The sequence below is a fragment of the Pseudonaja textilis genome, chromosome 6 (genome assembly GCF_049901715.1).
Source record: "Pseudonaja textilis isolate UNSWEBS1 chromosome 6, rPseTex1.2, whole genome shotgun sequence".
NCBI lineage: Eukaryota > Metazoa > Chordata > Lepidosauria > Squamata > Elapidae > Pseudonaja > Pseudonaja textilis.
The window spans coordinates 60,763,014-60,789,095 of record NC_141995.1 but is presented as its reverse complement, the minus strand read 5'-3'; the positions used below and the strand labels follow the sequence as shown (position 1 = coordinate 60,789,095).

General features: G+C 36.3%; 1 protein-coding gene across 1 annotated transcript; it reads right to left on the bottom strand.

The window, feature by feature from the left end:
* Positions 1 to 616: 616 nt before the first annotated feature.
* On the bottom strand, positions 617 to 21,398 carry GASK1B (golgi associated kinase 1B). The gene is made up of 5 exons (XM_087936670.1): positions 21,001 to 21,398; positions 18,929 to 20,184; positions 5,297 to 5,511; positions 3,757 to 3,983; positions 617 to 2,128 (listed from the first exon to the last, which is right to left on the bottom strand). Exons 2-5 carry the CDS (start codon positions 19,866 to 19,868, stop codon positions 1,921 to 1,923), a joined length of 1,590 nt encoding a protein of 529 aa, XP_087792796.1. The 5' UTR covers positions 19,869 to 20,184; positions 21,001 to 21,398; the 3' UTR covers positions 617 to 1,920.
* Between the last annotated feature and the right edge of the window lie 4,684 nt (positions 21,399 to 26,082).

The following is a 26,082-nucleotide window of genomic DNA, read 5'->3' as shown; positions in this document are numbered from 1 at the left end:
AAAGGTTGGTTTTATGCTGTATTGTTGATTCAATCCATTTCTTTTCTGTGAAGGTGTTCCCACTCAGTCCAGCTGATTCATCAAATCAGTGAAATTCCATGCATGGTTTAAAAGGATCAACCATTTGCAAACATATACGACTATATAACCATATTATGAAGACTACTGTTTCTCTGTAAGATGGGTACCTATAATAGAAAATTCTACTGCTAATCAGTCAATATATTTCAAAATTTCTTTGGTAACCACTTTTATTTTGTAAAAGTGTTTAATATAAACACTTCTTAAAATTAATTTAACATAATGAATTTTAAAAAGGGGTTAAAAAGGCAAGGGGTTCATGAGGATTTGTCTCCAACTTTTTAATGCCATAACAGTAATATTTTGCATAAAACCTCCATGCAAATGATAGTATTTGAACCCTGATAAGTTTGTTTTCAATTAATGTTCTTGGAATAAATTAGTGGAAAGAATATTTATACTATTTCAGAATGCAAGGAAGCAAGTTAGTCTAAAGTTACAATTGTCTTTGTTTTGCACACTGAAAACTTTATTTCATTGGTGAAACTTCTGGTCATGTTTGATCTACAAACACAACTGATTCAAAATGGATTCAAGAAACAATGGTTTGTTCTTTTATTTTTCTCATTCAGTTTGATGCAAAAATGTTTCAAAATTTATATCAAAACAAACAGAATGCTGGTCAAAATATGAATATATATGATTCTGGATGAGTACAAATGTGTAAAGATCTTTCCATAGGTCTGCAGCCTTGCTTCTGAAATCTTAGTTAAAGGAACTTAACTAAGATATACAGGATGTTCTTTTATGGCACTTTTTTCCTATTTTAATAATAATATCAGTTTTTTTAAAAAATGAAAGCACCAGAGAACAGGAATAAGAAAGCGCAAAGGAAGAATTCTGCAAATAATTCTTTGGGCACTGCAATATTCTAACAGCTGTAATGCAAAGCTGCATTTTTCTGGCTTGATTATTTTTCTATTATATGCCTATAATGAGAAAATGTGAGCCCAGAAGGAATGTATGGTAGCAGTGGAGCTTATTTCATATATCAGTTTGAACCAACCAATGGATATTTTGGATATCTGCTATGATCGCATACTTATCCAAATATTCAAACAAAGAAATATTTTAACATTTGCATTAGATATATACTTAAATGTATGGCATATATGTTTATAAATTTAACAACATTCTTCTAATTACAAGAAATAATTTAGTGAATATACTAAACAACATTAGAGCTTAATTTAAATGTCAGCACAAATTGGGGTCAATTATTTTCACTGGGAAAAAGCAAAACCCCTTCTATATTTGCATTTTAATTAAGCAAGTATTTGCAACTAGCATAAGAACTGTTTCAGTGAAATTAATAGAGACTTGCAATTTTTGGTCATAAGTGTAATGTTCTCTCCAGTTGTTTTATTTTATTCCAATAAAATCAAACAAACAGATGGAAATCGTTAGGAATTTTTAGGGATTATCCCTGTTCCTATTTTAAAACTCATTTTATTCAGCAGGATCCTGCAATGTCGATGTACCATTTTCAGGTAACTGAATATTAGAGAAGGAAACGAAAAAACTAGTCTTCTTTGCATTAATATCTGAATACAATTATCTGAATATATACAACCCTGGAGATAAGGATGTTTTTATAAAACAAAAACACCTTCGGATTCCATTAGCAATGTGTAATTAAAAAAAAAAATGAAGAGCATCATGTATTTTTTTAAAATGTGAAATCTGATAATGAATTCCCATATGTTTGATATTTGTCAGAATAAATGTATAAATAAGCTTATAAACAACTTCATTGAATTTGTATTCAGGCAAGTATATAAAATTAAATATATCATGAACATTTTCATCAGCGTGTGTCTGTCTTTAATGATTTCGGACTCATTCAGTCATTGGATATATCTTTGCTCCGTGAGCATTAATGTAGGTGAGAAGTATTTTGGCTCTCTGTTCTACAACATCAATCAACTTTTCAATGCCTTGACGCCCTCCTTGGCTATCCCAAAAAATTCTGTCCAGGAATAATGACTGAAGCAGCTTTTCTCGCAAATGGTGACTTTTCAGCACAGAAATAGCAGATTCCGGGAACCTGAAATTGAATAAACCCATGCAATTTAATTTAAGTACCTCATTGCTATTTCATTTACAGTAGTGGAATTATGAACATACGTAAAATAGGCAAGTTTAGGGTAGTCTATATCAGTGGCCCCCAACCTTTTTTGTGCCACGGCCTGGTACCGGCATCACAACATGATCCGTGGCCCGGTACCGGCATCAGCACGCATGGCAAGGCGAGCCGAGCGACCGGCCAGCCAGCCATCCCCCGCTTTTCCCCGCCACCTTCAACTCCTCCTTTGTACCTTTGTTGATGGGCTTCGGGACGGCTTCGGGACAGTCACTTGGCTTGCCTTGCCTTGGGTGCTGAAAGAATCCTTGTGCCTTAGTTTTATTCGAAGCCGCCCCCCCACTTCAATGAAACTAAGGTGCGAGGATTCCTTCAGGACCCAAATGCCGCTTTCCAACCGGAAAAGCTCACCGGAAGCACTTTCACATCAAAACAAGATGGCGGCGCCCAGCAAACCAGCGGCCTGGTAGAAAATGTTTCACGGACCGGGACCGGTCCGGGGACCGGTGGTTGGGGACCCCTGGTCTATATAATGTAGGTATATCTAATGGCGAATGAGAAGCCAGTAGTAAACTAATAAAATCAGTGAAAGAGTTCCTGATTTTTAAAAAACAGAGTAAAATGAATATAGGCATAAAATTAAGAAGAACTGTGCAGAAAATTTTGCCATCCGAAGGTTAACAAAGACAGCAAAGGGCAGTGACTAAGCATAATACATAGAGACACCTTGGGGAAAAGATCTGGCAAGGGTAACCATGTTTTCTTATATCTGTGAATTTTCAGGACACTCAATCTCTCTTCAGACATTAAATGATGCACAGCTTTTTGATTTTATCTCCTGGTGTGTTGTAATGACAAGGCAGTCGAGGTGTTTGATCATGATCAACTGAATCGTGATGATCTTTATTGGAGTCTAGTCTTGCATTTATACACATTTTTAGTAATCCTCCAACATTGGTTAACTTTGGTTACTGCTTAACTTTCGTTACTGTTTAGCACAGTAATTAATACAATTAATTATCTCTAGTTAAAGTCTAACACATGTTTACTTCCTCTCTCTAATCCTCCTTTAGATTAGTGACTTTGTTTGCCTGAGTTGTAATTGCTTGTAAACATTCTTTATCTGAGGTTTGCCATCCAAGATAAGAACATTCCTGCAATTACAATTCTACACTGGTGCCTATATATTTAAAAACTCTTGAAGTTTTCATGAAAGCTGGAATATTAATTATCCCGGATATCTGATATCTGAATAGATATTGGGAATCAAGGAGGCCCATATCACAGTCAGGATTAATGGCATGGTGTACTATCTCTGCTACAGGAACAATGGGGGTTTTTCCCCCTCCATTGTAAAGCAATTGTGGAAGAGCCATGGCGGTACAGTGGTCAGAATGCAGTCAAATCCTGCATTCAGTCCTCCATCTTTCTGAGGTCAGTAAAATAATGACTCCGATTGTTGGGGGCAAATATGATGGCATTTGTAAACCATCCAGAGAGTGCTGTAAAGCACTATAAAGCAACATACCAGTCTAAGTGCCATTGCTATTATATGAAACATCTGAACTGCCTTTACCAGAAAATGAACTTACTCGTTAATGCCTTGTAATATTTTGAAATCCAGATTATCTTCACTTCTGTCAAAGAAACCTTTATTATGTATAAAGACCAAATGCCTTGGGTCATCCTTTCTCTGAATAACGTGAGTCAAAGCTATGTTGTCTTGGTCATCACACTGCTGATTTAGCCCTTTCTGTACACAGGAGTCCTCTTTACGTGGTTTGAATCCACAACAGTTCTTATCCAAGCGATGATAGATCTGAAATTGAATAAAGTTTCACTACCATCATGAATCATGGGCTGATACAAACAGTTCCTTTTGAGGTCTATGGGGCACCACACAAATGTGTATAGACATGGACCATCACAACTGCAGATCTATGAAAAAATTCTTAGTCATACTGGCCACAGTGAGAGATAGCTTAAATCTGTATTCATTTCTCCCAGTTTTTATAATAGTGACTTATCTCTTTTCCCAATACGCAAGGCGTGCCCACCAAGCCACACCCACCGAACCACCCACCGAACCAGTGGCAAAAATATTTGAATCCCACCACTTGATGCAGTCTATAATGATAGCACAACAACGTGAATACAGATATTCTTTGACTTAACGACTCCAATTGAGCCCAAAATTTATGTTGCTAAAGAGAGACATTTGTTAAGTGAATTATGCTCCATTTAAAAAGATTTCTTGCCACAGTTGTGAATAACTGCAGTTGTTTTAGTAACACAGTTGTCAAATGAATCTGTCTTTTCCATTGACTTTGCTTAGCAGAAGGTCACAACCCCAGGACACTGCAACCATCATAAATAAATATATACATATATATATATCTTTGGTTATTCGGGTTTTCTCCCACGTAAGATTGGAAGTATCCAGGCAACGTTTCGATGAAGTCTCATTCATCATCTTCAGGCTTGTGTCTTCAGCTCTGTGCTTCTCATGACCTCTGAGAAGCACAGAGCTGAAGACACAAGCCTGAAGATGATGAATGAGACTTCATCGAAATGTTGCCTAGATACTTCCAATCTTACGCGGGAGAAAACCCGAATAACCAAAGATCCACATACAAATACCCACGAGAACCTCAGAATATATATATATATATATTCATATATTTAGTACTTATAAGTAACTGAATTCCAGTTGGAGATAGTCTAATTAACAAATCACATGACAGAAGGGTATTAATAAAGCAGAATGGAGGAACTTGACCTGTTACTTAGACAACTTGAGTACTGACTAAAATGTTCATCCCAGATACCTCCTACAATTTTTGAATAAGAAATAGCTCCATCAAATATCAGAAGTGCAATTAGAGGTAGATAAAATAAAGGTTCATAGGTCAATGGAACTTTAGGCCATAGATTGCTCACTACTGTTTTAACATCTCTTCTAAAACTTAATCTTACATCTCATTACTATTTCTCTTGCAGTAACCACAAGCATTTCTAATTACTGTGTGAGTTCGTTACATACATTTTTAAAAATTGGCTTACTCCTTTATCAATGTGCTGCTGAACAACTTACAAACTCTTAGCACATCTCTTTGGACATAATTTTCTCACCTGTAAAAGAAAATCAAGAAGTGCCATCTTGGACCATTCATGGTAATGGATCTCCGTACATCCCCCATCTGCTTTGGGTACTTTGCCATTTTGCCAGCACTTTTCCTTTAGTTGCTTCTTGTAGGCTCCCCAGGTGAGTCTCAGTGAAGAGTGAGTATCGTTGTCTGTCTGAGCCAAGGAGGGATCCCAAAGAATGACAGGATGTGGTCCATCATCTCAAGTAAAAACATTTAGAATACCAACATGAACTTTCAGTGAAATTTAGACTGTGCCTGAATTATAATCCTTGGTTATTCTTTAGATATTGTTTCAAATTGAAATAGTTAAAAACAGATGTTAGTAAAGGGGCATACTATAGATGTGGTAAGAAGAAAACAAACTGCCAACGATTTTATTTTCCTTAGTTAACATGGTTATATTCCACATCTAAAGAAGCTATTTCAGTCAAGGAAGAACACCAGACTTTAATCATTTCCAGTACCAGATGACTTCTACCTACAATTGAGCTCTGCTTAAAAAGCGCTCTGATGCTTGAGAAGATTTATTTATGACATTAGAAATAGTTTTGCTGATTTGCTCCCGATATAAAGCTCGGTAGCTTATTCAAATTATTGCAAAACAATATTTATTTATTTATGAGAATGCAACTACCATGTTTCTCATATAATAAGGCTGGGTCTTATTTTTTTTTTTTTTTGAGCTCCGAAAAAACGGGTAGGCCGTCTTTTCGGGGGTGACTTAATTCACCCACCCCGCCTTACATCTTCAGGCGGGTGGCGACGGCTTGGATGTTGACCTCGGCCTTGGTGGGGCACTTCGTATCGGGGTCAACCCAGGCAGCACCATATCCGGGTGTGCAACAAAAGTACTTCCTAACAGCAAGCCCCCCTGCCATTTCCCTCCCATTTCGCATGTTTTAATATAGGCCTTAATTTTGTGGGAGGGGCTTAATTTCATTTCATGCCTATAAAACATGCTGGGACTTCCTATTGGGGGAGGCCGTATTGTTGGAGAAACAGGGTATGTATGACCAAACAGGGAAAATCAACCTATAGTGAATAAGTTTATATTAGTGCCTTGAATTGTCTAGTTTTTAAATGGATAGAATTCTAGCAAAAAGCTATGCATAAAATGTGCGGCTGTCCTTTTTCAAAGTGGAACCAAGAGTGAGAATGCAAAAAAATCAAAACAGTGCAAATCTGCATAATTACTGTGCAGAATGGTTATGCATAATTTCAATTACATTATTTTAAAGATATTGCTTGAACTGGCATCAGTGTAAAATAGTTATGCCTTCTCCTGGTATTAAAATTCGTTTACGTTCCTGTACAACTCAGAGCACTCTTGGGATAGCAGATCCAAAGTATTTCAAAGCCCTATCTCTGTATGATGAATATCTGCATGTCGTTGCAAAGTATAATAATAATTGCAAGAATTACTATTTGCCTGAAGGTTAGAACTGGGACCACAAATTAAAAAAATAATTTTTTAAAAACCGAAAAGTGCTCTGGGACTTTAGAATTCAAACAGATAAGCATCTGCCACATAAGACCCAGGGCTTAATGATTATTTAAAAAAACATGGATTGTAGGCATTGCAGTACCTGGAAACCGTAGCAGAGAATACAAAATACAAAGAGCTATAAATAAAATTAAAAAGACTGTGGCAATAGAAAGCAAAGATACTACCAATAGTAATAGATACCTTGGATGTAAACACAAAACACCTAGAGCCCCACTTGGCATTGACAATTTAATTGACAGTTGACAGTTTAAGATGAACGTCTTACCTCCTGGAATAATTTCTTTAACACCACAACACAACATTGCATTTTTGTATCCAATGAATCAAATGGGAATTCAATTATACTACAGTATATTGTCAATTTTCTGAGCTCATTGTGTACCAATACATACACTTAAAAAGAGGACATATCTCAAATTTGGATGGGAATGAGACAACCAAATTTAGAAATTGAAATCTAGCCATACTGACAAATTCCAAAGCAAGAGAAACTAAGAGGAATAAAATGGCTAGATTTACTCATCTCTTATGGCAGGAGATACAAGTTTTGCTTTTTTTCTCATGTTTCAAAAGCTAAATAAATGGATATCTCTGTTTTCTGCTTTATTTAAACTAGGGAACACTTATTCACACACCTTTCTGATTGCTTCTCCCTTTCAGTTCTTTTTCCCTCCTGCAGAGAAGAAATCAAACATAAGTGGCTTTCTCAGCACACATATCCATTCTTGCTTTACCAAAGTTGATTTATCCTGGGCAGCCCTTCCTGTTTTCCTATTTTATCTGCTTCCCTGCATGAATTCTATATAAAAGGAAAGGGGAGGAAGAATTGATAATTAATGTGTTATTTTTATCCCTTAAAAATGTTATTTGAAACTTGGAGTGAAGGTAAAGTACAGGAAATGAGTGTTATTCATGGGAAAGACTTTGCAAATTCAGTCTACCGTAATAACAATGCACATTTCAAAATCTTCACTGAAAAAGGCTTCCCACTGCTACTATGAAATCCTCCCCCCTCCAATCGTATTATTTAATAAATGGCCTAAAAAGAACCAGTTCCAAACCCCTGCTCTAATGCCATTCTGTTTCAGATTAAATTATGTGTACATCCAGAGGTGGTATTCAGCAGGTTCTGACCAGTTCTGGAGAACCGGTAGTGGAAATTTTGAGTAGTTTGGAAAACCGGCAAATACCACCTCTGACTGGAGATTTTATAGTATCCTTCCCCTGCCATACCCGCCAAGCCATGCCCACAGAACCGGTAGTAAAAAAAATTTGAATCCTACCACTATGTATATCTGTCAGCCTTCAAGATCTTCTACCTTTGCTTTGCATCTTTCGGCTGTCATAAATAACGGGGGAAGGAGGGGGTAAAGTCTGGGAAGTGAGCTGGAGGTGTTACATTCTAGTGTTGTATAAAATGAGGAGGGGGGAGTATAAATTCTTGTTTAGGTTTCTATTTCTTGCTTAGCTTTCTTTTCTCTGCGCAGCTGCAAACCTTTATCAAAGTATGCCAAGGTCAACGGACAGAAACTCCATCACCACCTGAAGATGTCCACATGATGATATTCACAACTTTTAATTGGAAGAACCATTTGAACTATTGGGGGTGGGATCAACTCCATCACTTTGTATATGTGATTTACGTGCCTATTTCCTCAGATTCAGAATTCCCTTGTTGCTACCACTTCATTTCCAGTAAAAGATACCTTTTCTCTAATTAAAAGAGTCTAGATATTTCTTTCTTGGATTTTGAACGGAGCACCAGCTGACAATATCCCACATCAAATGCCAAATGATTTCCAAATTGCCGTGAATGAACAACTGGAGGGAACAAAGCGAACATAGAACTAAAAGAATTAACACATACAAAACTACTGGCGAATTGCCCATCTCAAAATTCTGACGAAATAAACCCGAGTTTGAGGCAAGCATTTTAAATCCTGAATGGATGAACATTTTGCAGCCAAGAGCCCCATCTTTTTTCATTTCTTCATTTATTTTGATCTCTGCAGGCTAAAAGCATGACAGCCACACGGTGACTTCATTGGAGGGTTAGAATCAATATTTTAAATCCTTCTTTGGCTTAGCGGATAGGATGCCCTCATCCAAATATTTAGTACGTTTATCACGCTTTTGTTGTCAGCAAAATCCGGGCTAGGCTCAGAAAAAAAAAACATATATATTGGGCTACATGTGCAGCCAGGAAATTTTGAGTTGCCCATTCCTACTTTAGAGATCCTCTAGCACAGTCTTCTCACTGGATATCGCTCACAACTGTCAGCCATGCTATAAAAAAGTCAAGAAATCTGTTGTTTGCCAATTGACAGTACCTGGAACTAAGGAGAAAAAATGCTTTTATTGGATTGATGGAAGCAGTAAAAGGAGAAATCTATACTATCCTAAACATCTTCAACATTTCAATATATATTTTATTTTATTATTTATTTTATTTGGTTTGTCAATTGCTTACAAGATAATAGGTATAAGTAAAAACATAGTTATGAAGACATGGATACATATAAGAAAAATAAAAGAAACAATAGGACAGGGACGGTAGGCACGTTGGTACGCTTATACACACCTCCTACAGACCTCTTAGAAAAGGGGTGAAATCAATAGTAGACAGTCTAAGGTTAAAGTTTTGGGGGTTTGGGGAAGAAACCACAGAGTCAGGTAGAGTATTCCAGACATTGACCACTCTGTTGCTGAAGTCGTATTTCCTGCAATCAAGTTTGGTGCGATTAATCTTGCATTTGCATCTATTGTTTGCTTTTGTATTGTTATGGTTGAAGCTGAAGTATTCATTGACAGGTAGGACATTGCAATGTATGATTTATATACTATACTTAGATTGGACCGAAGGCTGCGTAGTTCTAGGTTTTCTAGGTCTAGAATTTCAAGTCTGGTGCCATAGGGTATTCTGCAACGAGTAGAGGAGTGGAGAACTCTTCTTGTGAAATATTTCTGGACTTTCTCAACTGTGTTAATATCAGATACGTAATGTGGGTTCCAGACTGATGAGCTGTATTCAAGTATTGGTCTAGCAAATGTTTTGTATGCTCTAGTTAGTAGTGTAACATTACTAAAGAAAAAGCTACGTAGGATTAGGTTAACAACTCTTAATGCCTTTTTGGCTATGTAGTTACAGTGGGCTCTAGCACTTAGATCATTAGAGATGAGTTCTCCAAGACTCTTGACAGAGTTTGGATCATCAACAAGGTCTTGACTATTCAGCCTGTATTTTATTTTCTGATATATATTATTTTGCCAATATGTAAGACAGAGCATTTATTTGTTCAGATTTGAAGTTGCCATTTGTTTGACCATTCTGATACATAGTCGAGGTCATTTTGAAGGGTAGCAGTATTGTCTGTGGTGTTGAATAGCTTTACATCGGCAGTGAAGAGAACACAGTTGCTCTTAATATGATCACAGAGGTAATTTATGTAGAGTATGAAGAGAGTTGGTCCTAGAACGCTGCCTTGAGGGACACCACTGTTGACTGGTACAGAATTTGATAGGATGCTCCCAGTTTTGACCATTCGTTGTCTGTTTTGACAGGAATGCTTCTATCCAGTTATGCAGGTGTCCAGAGATACCATAAAATTTTAGTTTTAGGAGTAGTTTGTCGTGTAAAGAAGTCTATGTAGATTGTGTCTATTGCTTTGCCCTGATCGAGTTGTGTAGTCCATATGTTTTTGTAGTGTAAGAGTTGCAGATTACAGGATAGTTTTTTTTCTGAAACCAAATTGTTTATTAGAGAGTAGGTTGCTTGTCTCTAAGTGGAGGATAATGGATTGGTTAATAATTGATTCCATGACTTTACAGGTGACGCAGCATAAATAGATTGGTCTGTAATTTTCAACTAGGCTGGGGTCTCCTTTTTGAAAATGGAGATGACAATGGCTAGTGACCATAGTTTTGACAAGGAGCTGGTCCTGAATGTTTTTTCAAAGATTATGCTTAGAGGTTCGGCTATGGCAGTGGATAGCTTTTTAAAGAAGTAGGCACATGCTCTGTCTGGTCCAATAGATAGAGATGGTTTTAGATTGCGTAGTGCTTTTTCAACATTGTCTTCTGTAAAATTGATATGTATTCGATCATTGTAGTTGTCTGTGTTTTGACCAGGAAATACTGGGCATGATCCATTACTGTTTACAAATACTGAGCCAAAGAATGTGTTAAAGAGGTTGGCTTTAATGGTGTCATCATTGCAGTCTTTACCATTAGGTCCTTTCAGGGGTGGGATGGACCTTGCGTTAGTTTGTTGTTTACAAAATTGTAGAAAGCACAGGTGGAATTGGTGTGTAGGTTTTCCTCTTGTTTAATGTGAAAATTGGTGCATTCAGTCTTTATCTGGTGGCATAAAGTTTTGTATCGGCTTTTGAAGTTGACAATGTGACCAGATTTGTTTTTCTGCCAAAGTGATCTCTTTTTGGACTGAAGCTTCCTTATTGTTATGGGTAATCTGTATTTTCTGGTTTTATGAGTTGTTATTGGTACACATAGTGTGATGACTCTTTTGACTTCAAGTAAAAATATGTTGTAATGGTCTTCAAGAGTATTGCATCCAGAGAATAGAAATTGTCAATCAAGGGATGAGAGATCATTGTCTATAAGATCATAGTTGCCTTTTTTGAAGTTATAATTGGGGATCACATTGTTGTGTTGATTTTTGTGTGGATGTATGTTGAGACATACAAGTCAATCATGCTGTGGTCACTGTTGGAAAAGGGTTCTTTAATTTGTATTCTGTAAATTGAATTCAAACTATTGCAGAAGATGAGATTGAGGCAGTTGTAAAGTCTAGTATTGTTGGTTACTAGTTGTTCCTGTCCCAGGTTTGTTACAGCATCGTAGAAGGTTGCATGTATGGGTTCAGTATTACATTCGTTTATATAAAATATAAAGTACATCTTTTTTTAATCCTATGGAAGCCTGGTCCTAGGTTTTGTCTTCTAAATTGCTAAGCAGGAATGGTATCTTACATGATCATTAAGCTCAGCAGTAGCCAACAATGGAGCCAAAAAGTCCTTACCCAGGCTTTGAAAAACTGGTGGGGACAAGGAAGGTGATAGTGCAAAGTTAGCAGCAAATGTTTGGGAGTGACTAGTTTGGAGATAAATACCACATTGATGAAATGCCAGCTATTTTTGCTTCTGAAGGTTTCTGTCTCCATAGCAACTTAGTGCCTTGCCTACACTTTCTAATATTGGAACTGCAAATTTGATATATTCTGGTACACACTTATAGTTTGTTAGAGGAGAATGGCTTTCAGAGGACTCATATCTGTTTTTTTATTGAAGTGCCATAAAGATTCTTCAAACTGTCTTTTTGCTTCATCGTTTTAATGGCTCATTATATATAGATCTCATTTAAGCATCATTAGGAAATTGCAAAAGAATTCCAAAGTGAAATTTATCTATGCAAATCCAAAATGTACATCAACAAGCACCAATGTTGGACAAAACAAGTTGTTTTGTGTTCTGCAACTTCAACCTTTCGGAGGTGTGTCTTAGAGCTTGTTTTGAGAAACAATTCACATAAGACATATTTTTATATGCAGTTTTTCCTAGTAACGTATTTTGTACGCAGTTAAAGTGTTGAGATCCAAAAGCAAATGAATTCTGAGCTATGGAAGCTGACTTCTCTCACATTCCAATCAGCTTTTAACCTCTGGAGAAAATGCAAGGTATAAATTTAGCCAACAAATTTAACCAACAAATCCTAGATACACTTTTTAAAATCAAAAGGCTATATTATGACAAATGGAGTGGCAAAAGTTAATTACTTTTTTGTTGTGCTTTAATTTGGTCAGTTCATATTAAAATATAAAAAACTAAAATATATCTTTTATTCTAACAGAATAACATAGAATTAGATATTTTGGTAGCAGCATAAGTAAAATAAAAATGCAAAATGTACCAAAAACAGTTGCAGACAGATAAGAAATTGTAAATGTGAAATAGGAAGGCCAATTTCTCTGAAGTTGATAGAGGATGTGTTATGATCTTCAAAAATAATATTAACATTCCAAATTATTATAATAATAAAAGACAATTTTAATCCAATTGATTATTTGACTTTTTTTGGAAAGAGAGTTTTGGAAAGAGAGATTAGCAATTTCTCTGAAATCAAGTACTATATTCTGATGAAGGGCCTCTCATTTTTGGCAGAGTGAATATAGTCCCAGGTGAACTCCAGTCAGGCTTATCCCATTGCCCCCTTCCAGGCTACCAATAAGAAGTCAGCACAACTGAATTGGAGAGAAAGTACCTTTTGGAACAGGGAGTCAATGAGAGCAGGTGGCTGAATATGACCATAGATCAAAGCCCTGCCCCTTTGTGTGACATTGACCCAAAGGGCTGGGACTTTAATAAAATAGCCTTCTTGCCCCTGCACATTGTAGATGCCTCTTATTCTGGCATAATCCTAAAAGCATTGGTGTGGGCATGCCAGTGCATTAAACTAAATAAGTGAAAAATCATAGAGAAAACTAATTAATGAATAAAACAGCGCCAACAAGAAAAAATATCCTTGGTGACATCTGTTCCCATCCACAGTGACAAACTGTATATCACAATGTTGGAAGAAATCTCCATCTGGTTCAGTTCCAAGCTGGGAAAAAAGACATTAGAAATATGGAGACTGGTTGAAAAGATGATTTAATGAGGAAGCAGAACCATCAACCACATGTGATTCAGGGCAGTCGACAAAATGGAGTGGAGAGTGGGTGGGTTTTTATACCTTCTTTGGGCTTTGTATTTGAGCTTCCTCTTCCTGTGCAAGAACATGTCCTTTAATATTCTATTGGCTGTCCTATGATGGTCATGCAGAGATTATGTAGGGGTCATGGTGCGACCGGAACAATCTGGAACTGACACACTCAAAACCATAGAAATGGTGGTAGACTTTAGGAGAAACCCTCCCATACTACCACCTCTTACTAGACAACACAGTATCAACAGTAGAGACCTTCAAATTTCTAGGTTCTATCATATCTTTAGACCTAAAATAGTCACCTAACATCAAAAACATCATCAAAAAAGCACAACAAAGAATGTTCTTTCCTTGCCAACTCAGAAAACTCAAACTGCCCAAGGAGTTGCTGCTACAGAGTCTGTCATCTATACCTCTATAATTGTCTGGTTTGGTTCTGCAACCCAACAAGACAGACACAGACTTCAGAGGACAATTAGAACTGCAGAAAAAACAATTAGTACCAACCTGCCAACTCCTACTTCAAAATGATGCTACAGAGCACTGCACACCAGAACTAGATACAAGAACATTTTTTCCTGAATGCCATCACTCTGCTAAACAAATAATTCCCTCAACATTGTCCAACTATTTACTAAGTCTGCATTATTATTACTATTAATCTTCTCATTGTTCCTATCACCCATCTCCTCCCACTTGTGACTGTATGACTGTAACTTTGTTGCTGGTATCCTTATGTTTTATATTCTGTTTCCATGTATGATTATTGCTTATTTGTACCCTATGACTATCATTAAGTGTTGTACCTTATGATTCTTGATGAATGTAACTTTTCTTTTATGTACACTGAGAGCATTTGCACCAAGACAAATTCCTTGTGTGTCTAATCACACTTGGCCAATAAAGAATTCATTCATTCATTCATTCATTCATTCATTCATTCATTCATTCATTCATTCATACATAGCTGGCTCTATAGGCAAAAGAGGAGATACAAATTCTAGGTGTTTGTCTGAGCTAATCTGGTCAACTTCTGTTTTATTGTTTATCTGAGCTCCCAAGTTTCTATGACTTTGAAGTTTGGACTGCTCTGGGGTGCAATGAAGGGGCTTGTTTCTGAAAGAGGGTTGTCGTGAATGAATTACCAAATCTGCATTTCTAAAAGGTGGCCTCTTCAGTGTCTGCTTGGAAACAGGGAGACTGGGGCTGGTTTCTGTCTTTAAGAGCATGTTTCTCCATTTCTCCTTTAGGGAAATATAATACTATGCCTTTTTAATATTTCCCAAAACATTTCATTCTTCTAGGAGGGTTTTTTCCCACAACAGTGCACAGTACTTTCTTTTACACATGAAATGACATTACAAGAAATATGTAAAAAGTAGAATTTACATTATGATACCATAATGCACATTTCATCATATGCGTTCCCTACAAATTCCTACGACTATTTTCTGAATTTTTTTCTCATCAATTATCAGTTTGATGACTAAAAAGTTACTATCGGTTTTTCTTTCAAAGGGTAAGAGGATTAGGTGAAATTCTCAAAGTAAGAATATGGTTTTGCTATTATTTAGTACAAAATAAAGGATGCCTGTAAATATCCTCACCTAAAATTAAACCAGAAAAACAAAAACTTCTTTCACAGAAAGTGGTGAAAAATTGCAAGGCAGGTTTTGATACAGCTTCAGAACACCATGACAACATTGTAAACCAGGCCTGAAGAATGATATTCATCAACCGAAACTCTTGTTTATCATTGCTGAACTAAGCAATTATATTAAAGCTGTGCTAAGCAAATGATACTTCACCAACATTAAGACATGTCAGAAGAAGAACTCAAAGGATTGCACTAACTTATAACAAATAAAAAGGATTTTCAAATACATTTATCAGTACGACCGTAGCATTTTTTGGCCTCGGACAGGAGAGCAAACTGAACAAAATTATTGGATCTGCTGAATGGCACAAAATAATATTGGAATAATAATATTCATTATCCTTTACATTAATTAAACGGATGTATCCTTTCAAGGGAACTGGAACACCATAAACATGCTTCTTGTTCTTGCCGCTTACACTGCACACAGGGAACATATAAATGGAATTAGCCGAGTTTCTACTTCTGGCTGTGTCAAATTCTTATATTCTATAAAGCCAATTACAGAGCAAACAAATACAATGAAAATTAGAGTCAGGTGGTCATTTGCGCTGTTTCAAAAGAAGGTTGCTCTGAATATGAGCTCATTAAATAATTAACCTTGCAATCACTGCAGTTGCACATATATGCGCATTCTTTCAAGTTTTATACATACGTATATGGGATTACAGAGTTTATACATAAATATATAACTTTATAAGACACACACACACACACACACACACACACACATTCACATGCATGTATGGGTGCATGCATGTAGTATGCATAAATACATGCCTCTGGAAGACCTGTTCACAGGAAGGAAAGAGATTGCCAATTATACAAAGGTTTTATTTAGTGTATGGCATGTGCTAGCCAGAGATCACTTCTGTGGCCTCTGTGGAAGGAATTTTGGGGGGCAGTGTTATTTTTACCTGTGAGACACCTGAATGCTGGAAGGCAATCAGGAGGGGCTCCTTTCTTGTCCCTAGGCGGTTTGTTCGCTCACAGGAATCAAACTGCCGAGCTGCCGACCTCAGTGGTGCACAGGCCCAGTGTCTTACCATGTGAGCCACCATGTCCCCCTGTAAAAAGGTAAGAGGACCCTATACAAAGGATCTGATAGCCTGCAGGTCAGAATACTTTTGCCTATTCTTGGCATTCTCTTAGTTAAGAGTTATATAATCTGCCACAAACACAAGATGGGAGCATCATAAAGATTAAGTGTGAATATGCCTTATGCCTCTTCTGAGAATACTAAAACTGAATTTTATCATTCTTGCCAAGCATCTCCATATAAAACAACAGAAATATTGTGAGATTTAATGATTTCACAACACTTTGTTTTTAAGAGTTGACTTTTAATTAAATTGGGACAGTCACGCTTATGACCAGAAGCCCCAACAACCATGTTCTTTATTCCCATTGTGCTTGCTACAAGTAACTTATTAAAGTCCGATTTGTTCTGTTGGGCTTCTTTTGAAAAGAAAAATCTTTATTCAGCCAATATCACATGTGAGCCTAAGGACACAATTTTCAAGTTTGAAATAAATATTATAAATAGCTTTGAAAGTCAGAACTGCAGAATACTGCCTCCCCTTCTCATCTCCAAGTCTTTATAAATTTTGATCTGTCAACAATTATGAGTCTTAGAAAAAAAACATTGTCACGACTTATTTTTGTGATAAAACAGCTATGTCAGAAGACAAAGTAAAATAATTTGGTGATTTAATAGGTGGTTAGTTCATTTAGTCAGTGACAAGCCAAAACATTTTATTAGTAAGTCAGACATGATGAGAAATTAAGACAAGAAAGAAGAGATCAAGTTATCTTAAAGGAGGCTTCCATAAAACGGAAGATATCTTTAAGATGCCTACGGTTTGAAAGGGTAATATGGCAGCATATTTATCTTTTTGTATATAGAGATAGGTTAAAAGCACACTGAGATGTTAGTTCCAAGCTTTATTTGTATTGACTGCTGCTGATTTTAAAGATGCTGCATTTTAATATGGCTTCCATGTTTATTACTTTATATAATGGTAATTGTTTTTCCCCTATTTTTGTCATTTTGAATTTGACATATCAAAAAGTAAAACGGCCACTTTTCCTCTTGCACATCATCACCTAGCAACAGTTCTCTGGCTTTATTGAGAATGAAAAAAGCTGAATTGTCCTTTTTACTTCTTGAAAATCACAAATAATTATGCAGCCTAAAAACAACTGCTAATATAATTACTCAAAGAGCAATTTACAGCGTGCCTTAGAGCACAATTCTCTGTCCTGGACTCTGAAATTCGAACTACCTCATTCTCTTCACCAGAGCTTTGCACCAGTAAAACCCTTTCCTAAAAATAACAGATGTGTTGTGTGACTTCTGTACTTTTAGAGTCTGAATACTTCTTCGAAACTATTAAGCAATCACTCAAGACTACTGATGTTTTCAATACAGAGACCCATAAAGTGACATTAAAACATAGATTACTTTTATATCTGCTTATAGGAATGTTTTGCTAGTTTTCTTTGCCCTTAACAAAACACACATTGATTAGAAATTTTACATAAAACAGCACTGTGACCACATTAGGAAAGAATCAGTACAGAAATGGGAAACTATTTTAGGACTCTTTCATTCAAACATACTTTAGCCTTCTCTGCCTGTAATTATGACTATTGCTTCGGTTGAAGTCATAGTTCAGCAATACAGGGGAATATAAAAAGGGGCATTCATTTTGAGATTTAAAAACCGAATGTGCACAAGGGAGATCACTTATAAGTTTAGTGCTTATTAGGCAATTCATGCTCTATTATCTTAGTGAAATATTAGTTTAAAAGATGAGAAACAAAGTCATCATTATATTATAAAATATTATTGAAACTATTTTTTCTAGAAATAAATTCATTGGTACAGACAGCAAGAATCCACGCAAAAAAAATATGGTTCATAGTATTCTGTCTGGCTATTATAGAAAATTCCAACAGTGTATATTCATGGTTGCTTTCTAAAATAAAAAATAAAAATATAAAGGCACTGAAAAAAAACAAGTCATTATATTCTTGACTTTATTCAAATCACCTTCGGCTGTTTGAAGTAGAATTGTAATGTATTATTACAATTATGCTTAGCATACAAATCACTAGGTAAAGTTTTTTGGAAATCTCTGTTAAGAGCACTGATTTATTCTGCACTTTTGCAAATATCTCACAAGTGATAGAGACTACATAGCTAAAATATTAGATGACATATATGCCATGACAGCAATATATGGCCCATACTTTTCTAGCTAAAGAAATTAAACTCCAAGTTTTGCATTCAGAATCTTAATGTTAATCTGATAACTCCATGCTCTCCTGACCAATTTTACTTTCTTATAATACATGAATTTTTATATTTGATATGGATTAAACAAATCACCCACCCACTTAATACTGTAACACTCTAGTGTGTGACATTTGATAAATTAAGAAAATTAATTTAGTTGAATATCTGAAATTTTGGTTACTCAAACAATTTGTTTTGTAACTTGGGCAGAGGCTATCTGAATCCTTCCAGATGTTTTGGATGGTAACTCCCACAGCCTCTTGCCATATGATATGCTCACTGAGGTTGAATAGAATCAATAAAAAAAATCTGGAAGGCTTCAGATTTACATCAGTTTCTGCTGTTGAGCATTTAATAACATTTATTTCTTGATGCTACTGAAGGATAAAAGCTTGCTCTATTTTTCCAATGCAGTGAGTAAATTAATTACCTTGTACAAATTCCAATTTTCTGCTTATGGTAGGCAAAGTCCGATTCAGCCTTAGGATCCTGTCCAAATGGAAAGCGAACACTTCACTCATTTCAAGTGGTCTCTTGATGATGCCACAGTGACCTTGACTGCATATGTCTTCTTTGACTGACTTATTATCAAGCTCTGCTCTCCCAAATACTAGAAGTACTCCATGTTGGGAAGGCACTTCTTGAATACTATTTATTTTGGAATCTGCCATAAAACGCATACTTAAGATGTCCTCTTTACTCAACCAAGATGGTGGCCTCTCACTGTACATCCGGATATTGCTTTCCTGAACATTAGTTTGAACATTTAGGACTCTTACACTCGATTCAGGTCTCCAATGTTTCATGTTTTGAGCCATTTGTTTTTTTTTCTGCTGTTGTTTCTGCCTATCTTTCTCTGGAACTACCTCTCCTTTCCTCTTGTTCGTAGATTTGCCATAAAATGGCTTACGTAGGATTATACCATCTAGTGAGTTCTTATTCCCATACTGCAAAGGTAATGCTTGCTTTTTTCTTTGCTTGGGCCTCACGGTGCCTCGAATCTTGGCAGGTTTCCTTCTCTTGGATCGCAAAGTGATGTATACCACATTAGGCAACATGGTTGTGTTATCTGTTCCCATCTTAGATTTTTCAACGTCAGAAAATGACCAGGTGCCATCCGTTGGGGTTTCAGAGAAACGAAGTGGAGCAACGTCTTGAAGATTCCAAGAGTTTGCTTTTGGTCCTTTTCTGTGTTGTGGTACAACACGGCCTACTTGACTGACAAGGAAGCCCAAATAAATCACAAAAGCAGTGCCCAACAATAAATTCCTCCGGGTCCTTGAGCACTTGCCAGTCCAAAGCAACCGAGGTGAGCGCAGAGAACAAAAGAGGCAGTTGATAATTTGGCATGTCTGAACCATGAAGCTCATTTCTCCAGTGAATCAACATGATGGAATTAGTTTAAGAATCCACTGGTTGCCAGCTAGGCTGATGCTGCATGCCTTCCAAATGACCAGATGTCTCCACCTCTTTTTCCAGCTGTTGTGTGTGCGTGTCTCTATGCATATACGCATTGAAAATGCCGAACAATTGTAAAAGTTCAGTTCTAATGAATCTGACAGCGTACCCTGACAAGCTGTTAAAATCTTTCAGCCACCTCAAAGGGTGTGATTAAGTTCAGTGAATGAATGGAGTTGGCTGTATAAACAGAGTCACAGTATGAGAAGTCCCTTCTGGACTGCTGAACTGTTAGAGGGGAAAGAATGATAAATATCACTTTACAGTCATCATTATCCACATGGTTACTTTTATGTATATCTCTTCATTTAAAGACTACAGCTAGTAATTACATTGCCAAAACGAAGAAAAGGTTGAAACTTCATGTTATATATGACAAATTGATATAAAACTATAAAAATAATCCTGAAACATAATCTGAAATGAATTTATTTCCCAAAATTTCTGATCATATTAGTTCATATTACTAACAACGTTCAGAAAACATTTTTTTTTTTACAAATTTATAGTTGGTATATATTTTTCCCATGCTAGTGGGATGGAAGATATATAGAAATCACTCACCCTATTGCTTCTAGCTAATATGGATATACATTCCATTAATCAGTTAAGGACTATGCAGGAAAATTAACTTTATTATGTAATTATATAAGATTTAGCTAAAAGAACATACTAGTCCGGTAGAAAGAAGTACATTCTTCGGTTTACATTCATTGAAGCATTCTTTTTTTTTTATAAAGCAAAAATTCTTCCTTTTTTTCAATGGCTAGATTTTTTTTTAATACAACACAATTACATTGCAAACAACAAATATAAACAACTGCATGAAAAAATTATGTACATTTGCATATTCTATTTTAAATTCATCCTAAGTCTAAAAATACGATTATACTGATGTGTTCACATAGCACATCTGTAAACAAAAATTATAAATCTTCCAAATGAACATAATTTTCTGATGCTTACAAAAACTTAGCAAGTGAAACAACAAATATTTTCTTTATAGTAACTGTATTATTAAAATAAAGTTTAGAATAATCTTACCAAACACAGTTGGCCCAAATCTTAGTTCAAAAATTTCTAGTAGTAATGAATACTGGCAAAACCTTTAGGAAGGAAGTCCATTTTTTTCCACGAAACAAAATATCCATCAACTGGACAATGCTTTAATTAAAATTGAATAAAATATTACAAAATAATAAACAAGTTTTGATGTTTTCAACCTGTGTATTTTTTTTTTTCAAAATCCTGATGTATGCCATTCATTTATCAAGACAGTTCTGTTTGAGGAAGATCAGTCCAGATCCATATTCCTTCTACGTGTTCTGATCATCCCCGATGGACGTTCCTAGTTTGACTGCTACAAAGTTATATGAACTTTTCATTTCTTTTAAGCTATTTTAATTTCTGGAATGGGAAAGCTAGCCTGATGTCTCGCTTCTAAAAGAGAACATTAGATCTATATAAGTTTTGAGGGCCCCCTAGTGAACAAAACCCAGAATGGCTAAACACCGTCATCTTTACTACAAAAGGGGAAAAAAAATAATATATTATTACAATTTGTGGCTGCAAAATTAAGCACATTTCTTGAGACACATCAAGTTAACTTTAATGAGTTTGTTGTACAATGGTGTCCCCCAAATACTCACAGTTATACAATTGTCAAAAGAGAGAAGCGGTAGACGAGAGGAACAGAAGAAAACAATGTTGTGTTTAATTAAATGAGATAAATAATTGAGGGGGTGGGGAGTCAGTGGGCAAATGGGAATTTTGAAAGGAAAAGAGTACCAGAGGAAATTTTACCTGAGCATAAATGTCTGCTCTGCCAAATGTAGCTATTTGCAAGGCAGCCATTTACCAGAATAAAAACTGATGAGAATGTTGCAGATTATCTGCTTGTCCACCTCCCAATAAACCATCTCACTTCCTTTTTTCCTGGACAAGTAGATATTTTAAAAGATTTAACAAATATCTTTGGGCTGTGGCAATACATTTATCTTTGGACTGTACATACATTTTTCTCCAAAACTTACCCCTGTAAACAAAATCGAGGTTGAAAGCACAAATCCCAGTAAATTCTGATGGAATATCAAGGCCAATGGGCAAAATTAATGGATAATGACATTCCAAGAACAATGGTGAACATATTATGTCCAGAGACATATGGTAGAGTTTTGGTAGAGTTTCCTATATATTGCCTAGAAAATGGGGAAAGTATATATAACTTTTATATCAAGAGTGTCTGTGGACCTTATACAACTTTAGTACAAAAAATAATATTGAGAATTTATTGGACTCAGCTACATATAAATAAAAAAGTCTGTCTATGGCATCTTTTTGTTAGAAATGTATTAAGGATAATACTTCTTTAAAGCACATGTTTTTACAATCTCCTATATGTACTAAATTTTGCAAGAAAGCAATGCATTATATAAATATGACTGTACAACAACAATTAAAATTTCCAGAGGATAATATTCTCTTGGATTACGTACCTATTTCATATCTGACATCTGGACACCCTAAATGGATTCTATGTGCCCTTACTACATATCGCCAAAAGACTAATACTGAAGCATTAGAAAGTTAGATGTATGGCTCTGTTCACTGAATAGATTGATGACCTGATATGAATGATAGTCATACAAATGTATTAGAAATGTGTGTGTGTGTGTGTGTGTGTGTGTGTGTGTGTGTATTTATTTATTTATTGAATTTATATTGCCGTTTATTTGCCCATGGTGACTCAAAGTGGCTTAGTATATTTAAAATAACATAATAATAATAATAATAATAATAATAATAATAATAATAATAATAATAATAATAATAATTTTAAAAACTAACAAAAAGAATCAAATAACTTAATGAAGTACAATAGAAAAAAAAATGGGAAAAATAAATAAAAAATCACCCCCAACTCCCACCCCCTGCCGTGACGACAGCAGATCACACTAGCCATTTGATGGGCTCTATCCCGCAATGGGCTCTCCAGGCCCGCTGGCCGAACCAGGTCGTTCTGGAAGAGTATTCGAGAGGGGGCCGTTCTAATCTCTGGGGGGATGGTGTTCCAGAGAGAGGGAGCCACCACAGAGAAGGCCCTTCTTCTGGGTCCCAACAGGTGTATCTCCCTCAGGGATGGGACCCGCAACATTCTCTGCATCCCCGGTCTAATGGGTCGGGTAGATGTTGATCAGCAAGAGATGTTTCCTCAGATAACCCGGACCCAAGCCATGAAGGGCTTTAAAGGTGACAACCAGCACCCTGAATTGCACCTGGAAGCAATGCAGCTCCCGCAGGAGAGGTGAAACATGGGTCTGCACAAAACCATGCGGGCCGCTGCATTTTGCACCAACTGGAGCTTCCGGATGTTCTTCAAGGCAGACCTACGCAGAGCGCGTTACAATAATCAAGACAGGAAGTGACTAGGGCATATGTGACTATGAGCAGGGACCTTGGATCCAGAAAAGGGCATAACTAGTGTAGGAGTAGTGAGTCCAGGAAAACCCCTAGATTACGCACAGGGTCTGTTTGGGGTAGTGCCACCCCATCCAAGACCAAAGGTGGAAATTCTCCCTGGCCCAACGAACCCCAAACCCAGAGCCACTTGGTCTTGCAAGGGTTTAGTTTCAACCCGTTGCTCCCCATCCAGCCCCAAACAGCCTCCAGGCACTGCGAGATGAAGGACACAGCCACACTTAACTCACCACGGGCCCAGACATACAGCTGAGTATCATCAGCATATTGGTGACACCTCAGTCCATGACGATGGATGATCTCACCCAGCGGCTTCATATAAATGTTGAACAGGAGTGGAGATATATATTCTCTCTCTCTCTCTCTCTCTCTGTGTGTGTGTGTGTGTGTGTGTGTGTGTGTGTGTGTGTGCGCGCGCGTGTGTAATATGAATAATATTTACATTAGATAAGAGGGAGGGAAGGAAGGAGGCACATACACATTTCCTAGACCATTCCACCCCAACCCCTGCATGATCCTCTGACTTATACTGCCCCCCAATACACTTCCCCAAGCCTGTCACCTCCTTCACGCCCCTTCTGACTTGCAAAGCACCTCCCATGCACCCGCAGGTACCCTTCTTAACCTCCATTGCCCACCCGTGGACCTGCAAGGCCAGAGCATACACCCACCACTTTCCCCAACATATATAACATTATATTATATATAAACTGAGCTCATACAACTACTGTGTAATCCAGAAACGGCTTGGCTTTAAGAAGGGTAGAGAGAAGATGGTCATGACAGATCCAAAACATCTCTATTCACTTTGTATCAAAATAATACATATTACTAGTCCCCAATATTTACGGGAAACCAAATCACACTCAATGTTCTTGTACCAATGCCAATGCTAATAGTTAGCACCAGCAGATTGTCAAATTAACCCTACTAGATATGCATGTAATCTTACATTTAATTTTTATACACTTATAGATTAGCATAGCTGTTTAGAGATCTCAGAAATATAAGTTTTTGAAGTGCCTGGATTAACAATGAATAGCTAATCAGGTATATTAATAGTATTCTTAATCTTCTTAGCTTAATATTCTTCCTTGTGTGACAAATAGGTTTTTTTTTCAATTTAGGGCTGCTGAAGTAAACAAAGCATTACATAATTCAGAAACATAAACTGATTTCTGGTTCATTCATCTATGGAGAAAAAGTTCTCCAACTTTTCTGATGTGTGAAGTTAACATTGGTTATTTGGATTTCTCTTTCAGACTCAAGCATGAAACACAGCATATATCAACCTATGCCTCAGTGTTTAAGTATGATGATAAAATAACCCTAACAGAAAAAGGTTACACTGTATATCTGGTCTAGAAAAATTCAGATGATGGCAGTAAATAGAGGATGAAAAAATTATTTTTTTCTTTTGCTCTGTGCCTGGTTTTGCACCACAAATCTAGTAATGTAGTACAAACTAGAGATTCTTCCAACCATGTTATTCAGCTACCTACTGGGACATGTCCTTATGTCCTGCTAACCATGGCTTGAAGGCTCCTCAGTAAATGATTTAAGAGGAGATAGGGTTGTGATCAGCTTTTGTCTCAGCCACAGTTTCTTCTTTTTTGTGCCCTGTCCTGCAGACTTTTCAGTGCTAAAAAGAGGTAGCAAATACGAAGCAGTGAATGTCTTCATTTCAATATCTACTGGTCATTTTACAATCCAGAACACAATCCTTTATTTTATTTTTATTTTATTCTATTTGGCTTGTCAATTGCTTACAAGATAACAGGTATAAGTAAAAACATAGTTATGAATACATGGATACATATAAGAAAAATAGAAAAGAAATAGAAATCCTAGGGTTAGCAAGCAGATGACAGGTTTCACACAACACACTGGGCTAAAATGCGACCAGCTGGATGTACGCAACGCACGTACAAACTCACAAAAATCTTTAAAATATGTTACTATTTTTTAATTTTATTTTTTTAATCTTTTTAATCTTTAAAAACAGCATAGGATTTCTTCCTGCAGCTGTCTAGTGCTGCGTGCTCCTCTAACAAAGGCACATAACTATTCTGCCTTGGTATCCTAAACTTAATACTACTCCCTTTCACCAAGCAACACTACAGATCAGCTACTTTAAATATATATATTCTTCTCCAGATAGATAGATAGATAGATAGATAGATAGATAGATAGATAGATCTCTAGATCTAGATAGATAGATAGATAGATAGATAGATAGATAGATAGATAGATAGATAGATAGATAGATAGATAGATAGATAGATAATCGATTTCTAGATCTCGATAGATAGATAGATAGATAGATAGATAGATAGATAGATAGATAGATAGATAGATAGATAGATAGATAGATATCGATTTCTAGATCTCTATAGATAGATAGATAGATAGATAGATAGATAGATAGATAGATAGATAGATAGATATAGATCTCTTTCTATAGATCTCTCTCTCTCTCTATGTATATATATGTATATATATATGTGTGTGTACATATATATATGTATATGTATATAATGTGTGTACACACACACACACACACACACACACACACACACACACACACACACACACACACACACACACACACATATTCTACTCTAATCTCGCGGGATCCTAGCTTTAAGA

Excerpts from the sequence above, each read along its gene's own strand:
- GASK1B (XM_087936670.1), bottom strand. The coding sequence starts at position 19,868 with ATGAGCTTCATGGTTCAGACATGCCAAATTATCAACTGCCTCTTTTGT. Across the intron at positions 3,984-5,296 it reads TTCTTGATTTTCTTTTACAG|ATCTATCATCGCTTGGATAA; the intron begins GTGAGAAAATTA and ends ATTCAATTTCAG. Across the intron at positions 2,129-3,756 it reads ATATTACAAGGCATTAACGA|GTTCCCGGAATCTGCTATTT; the intron begins GTAAGTTCATTT and ends ATTCAATTTCAG.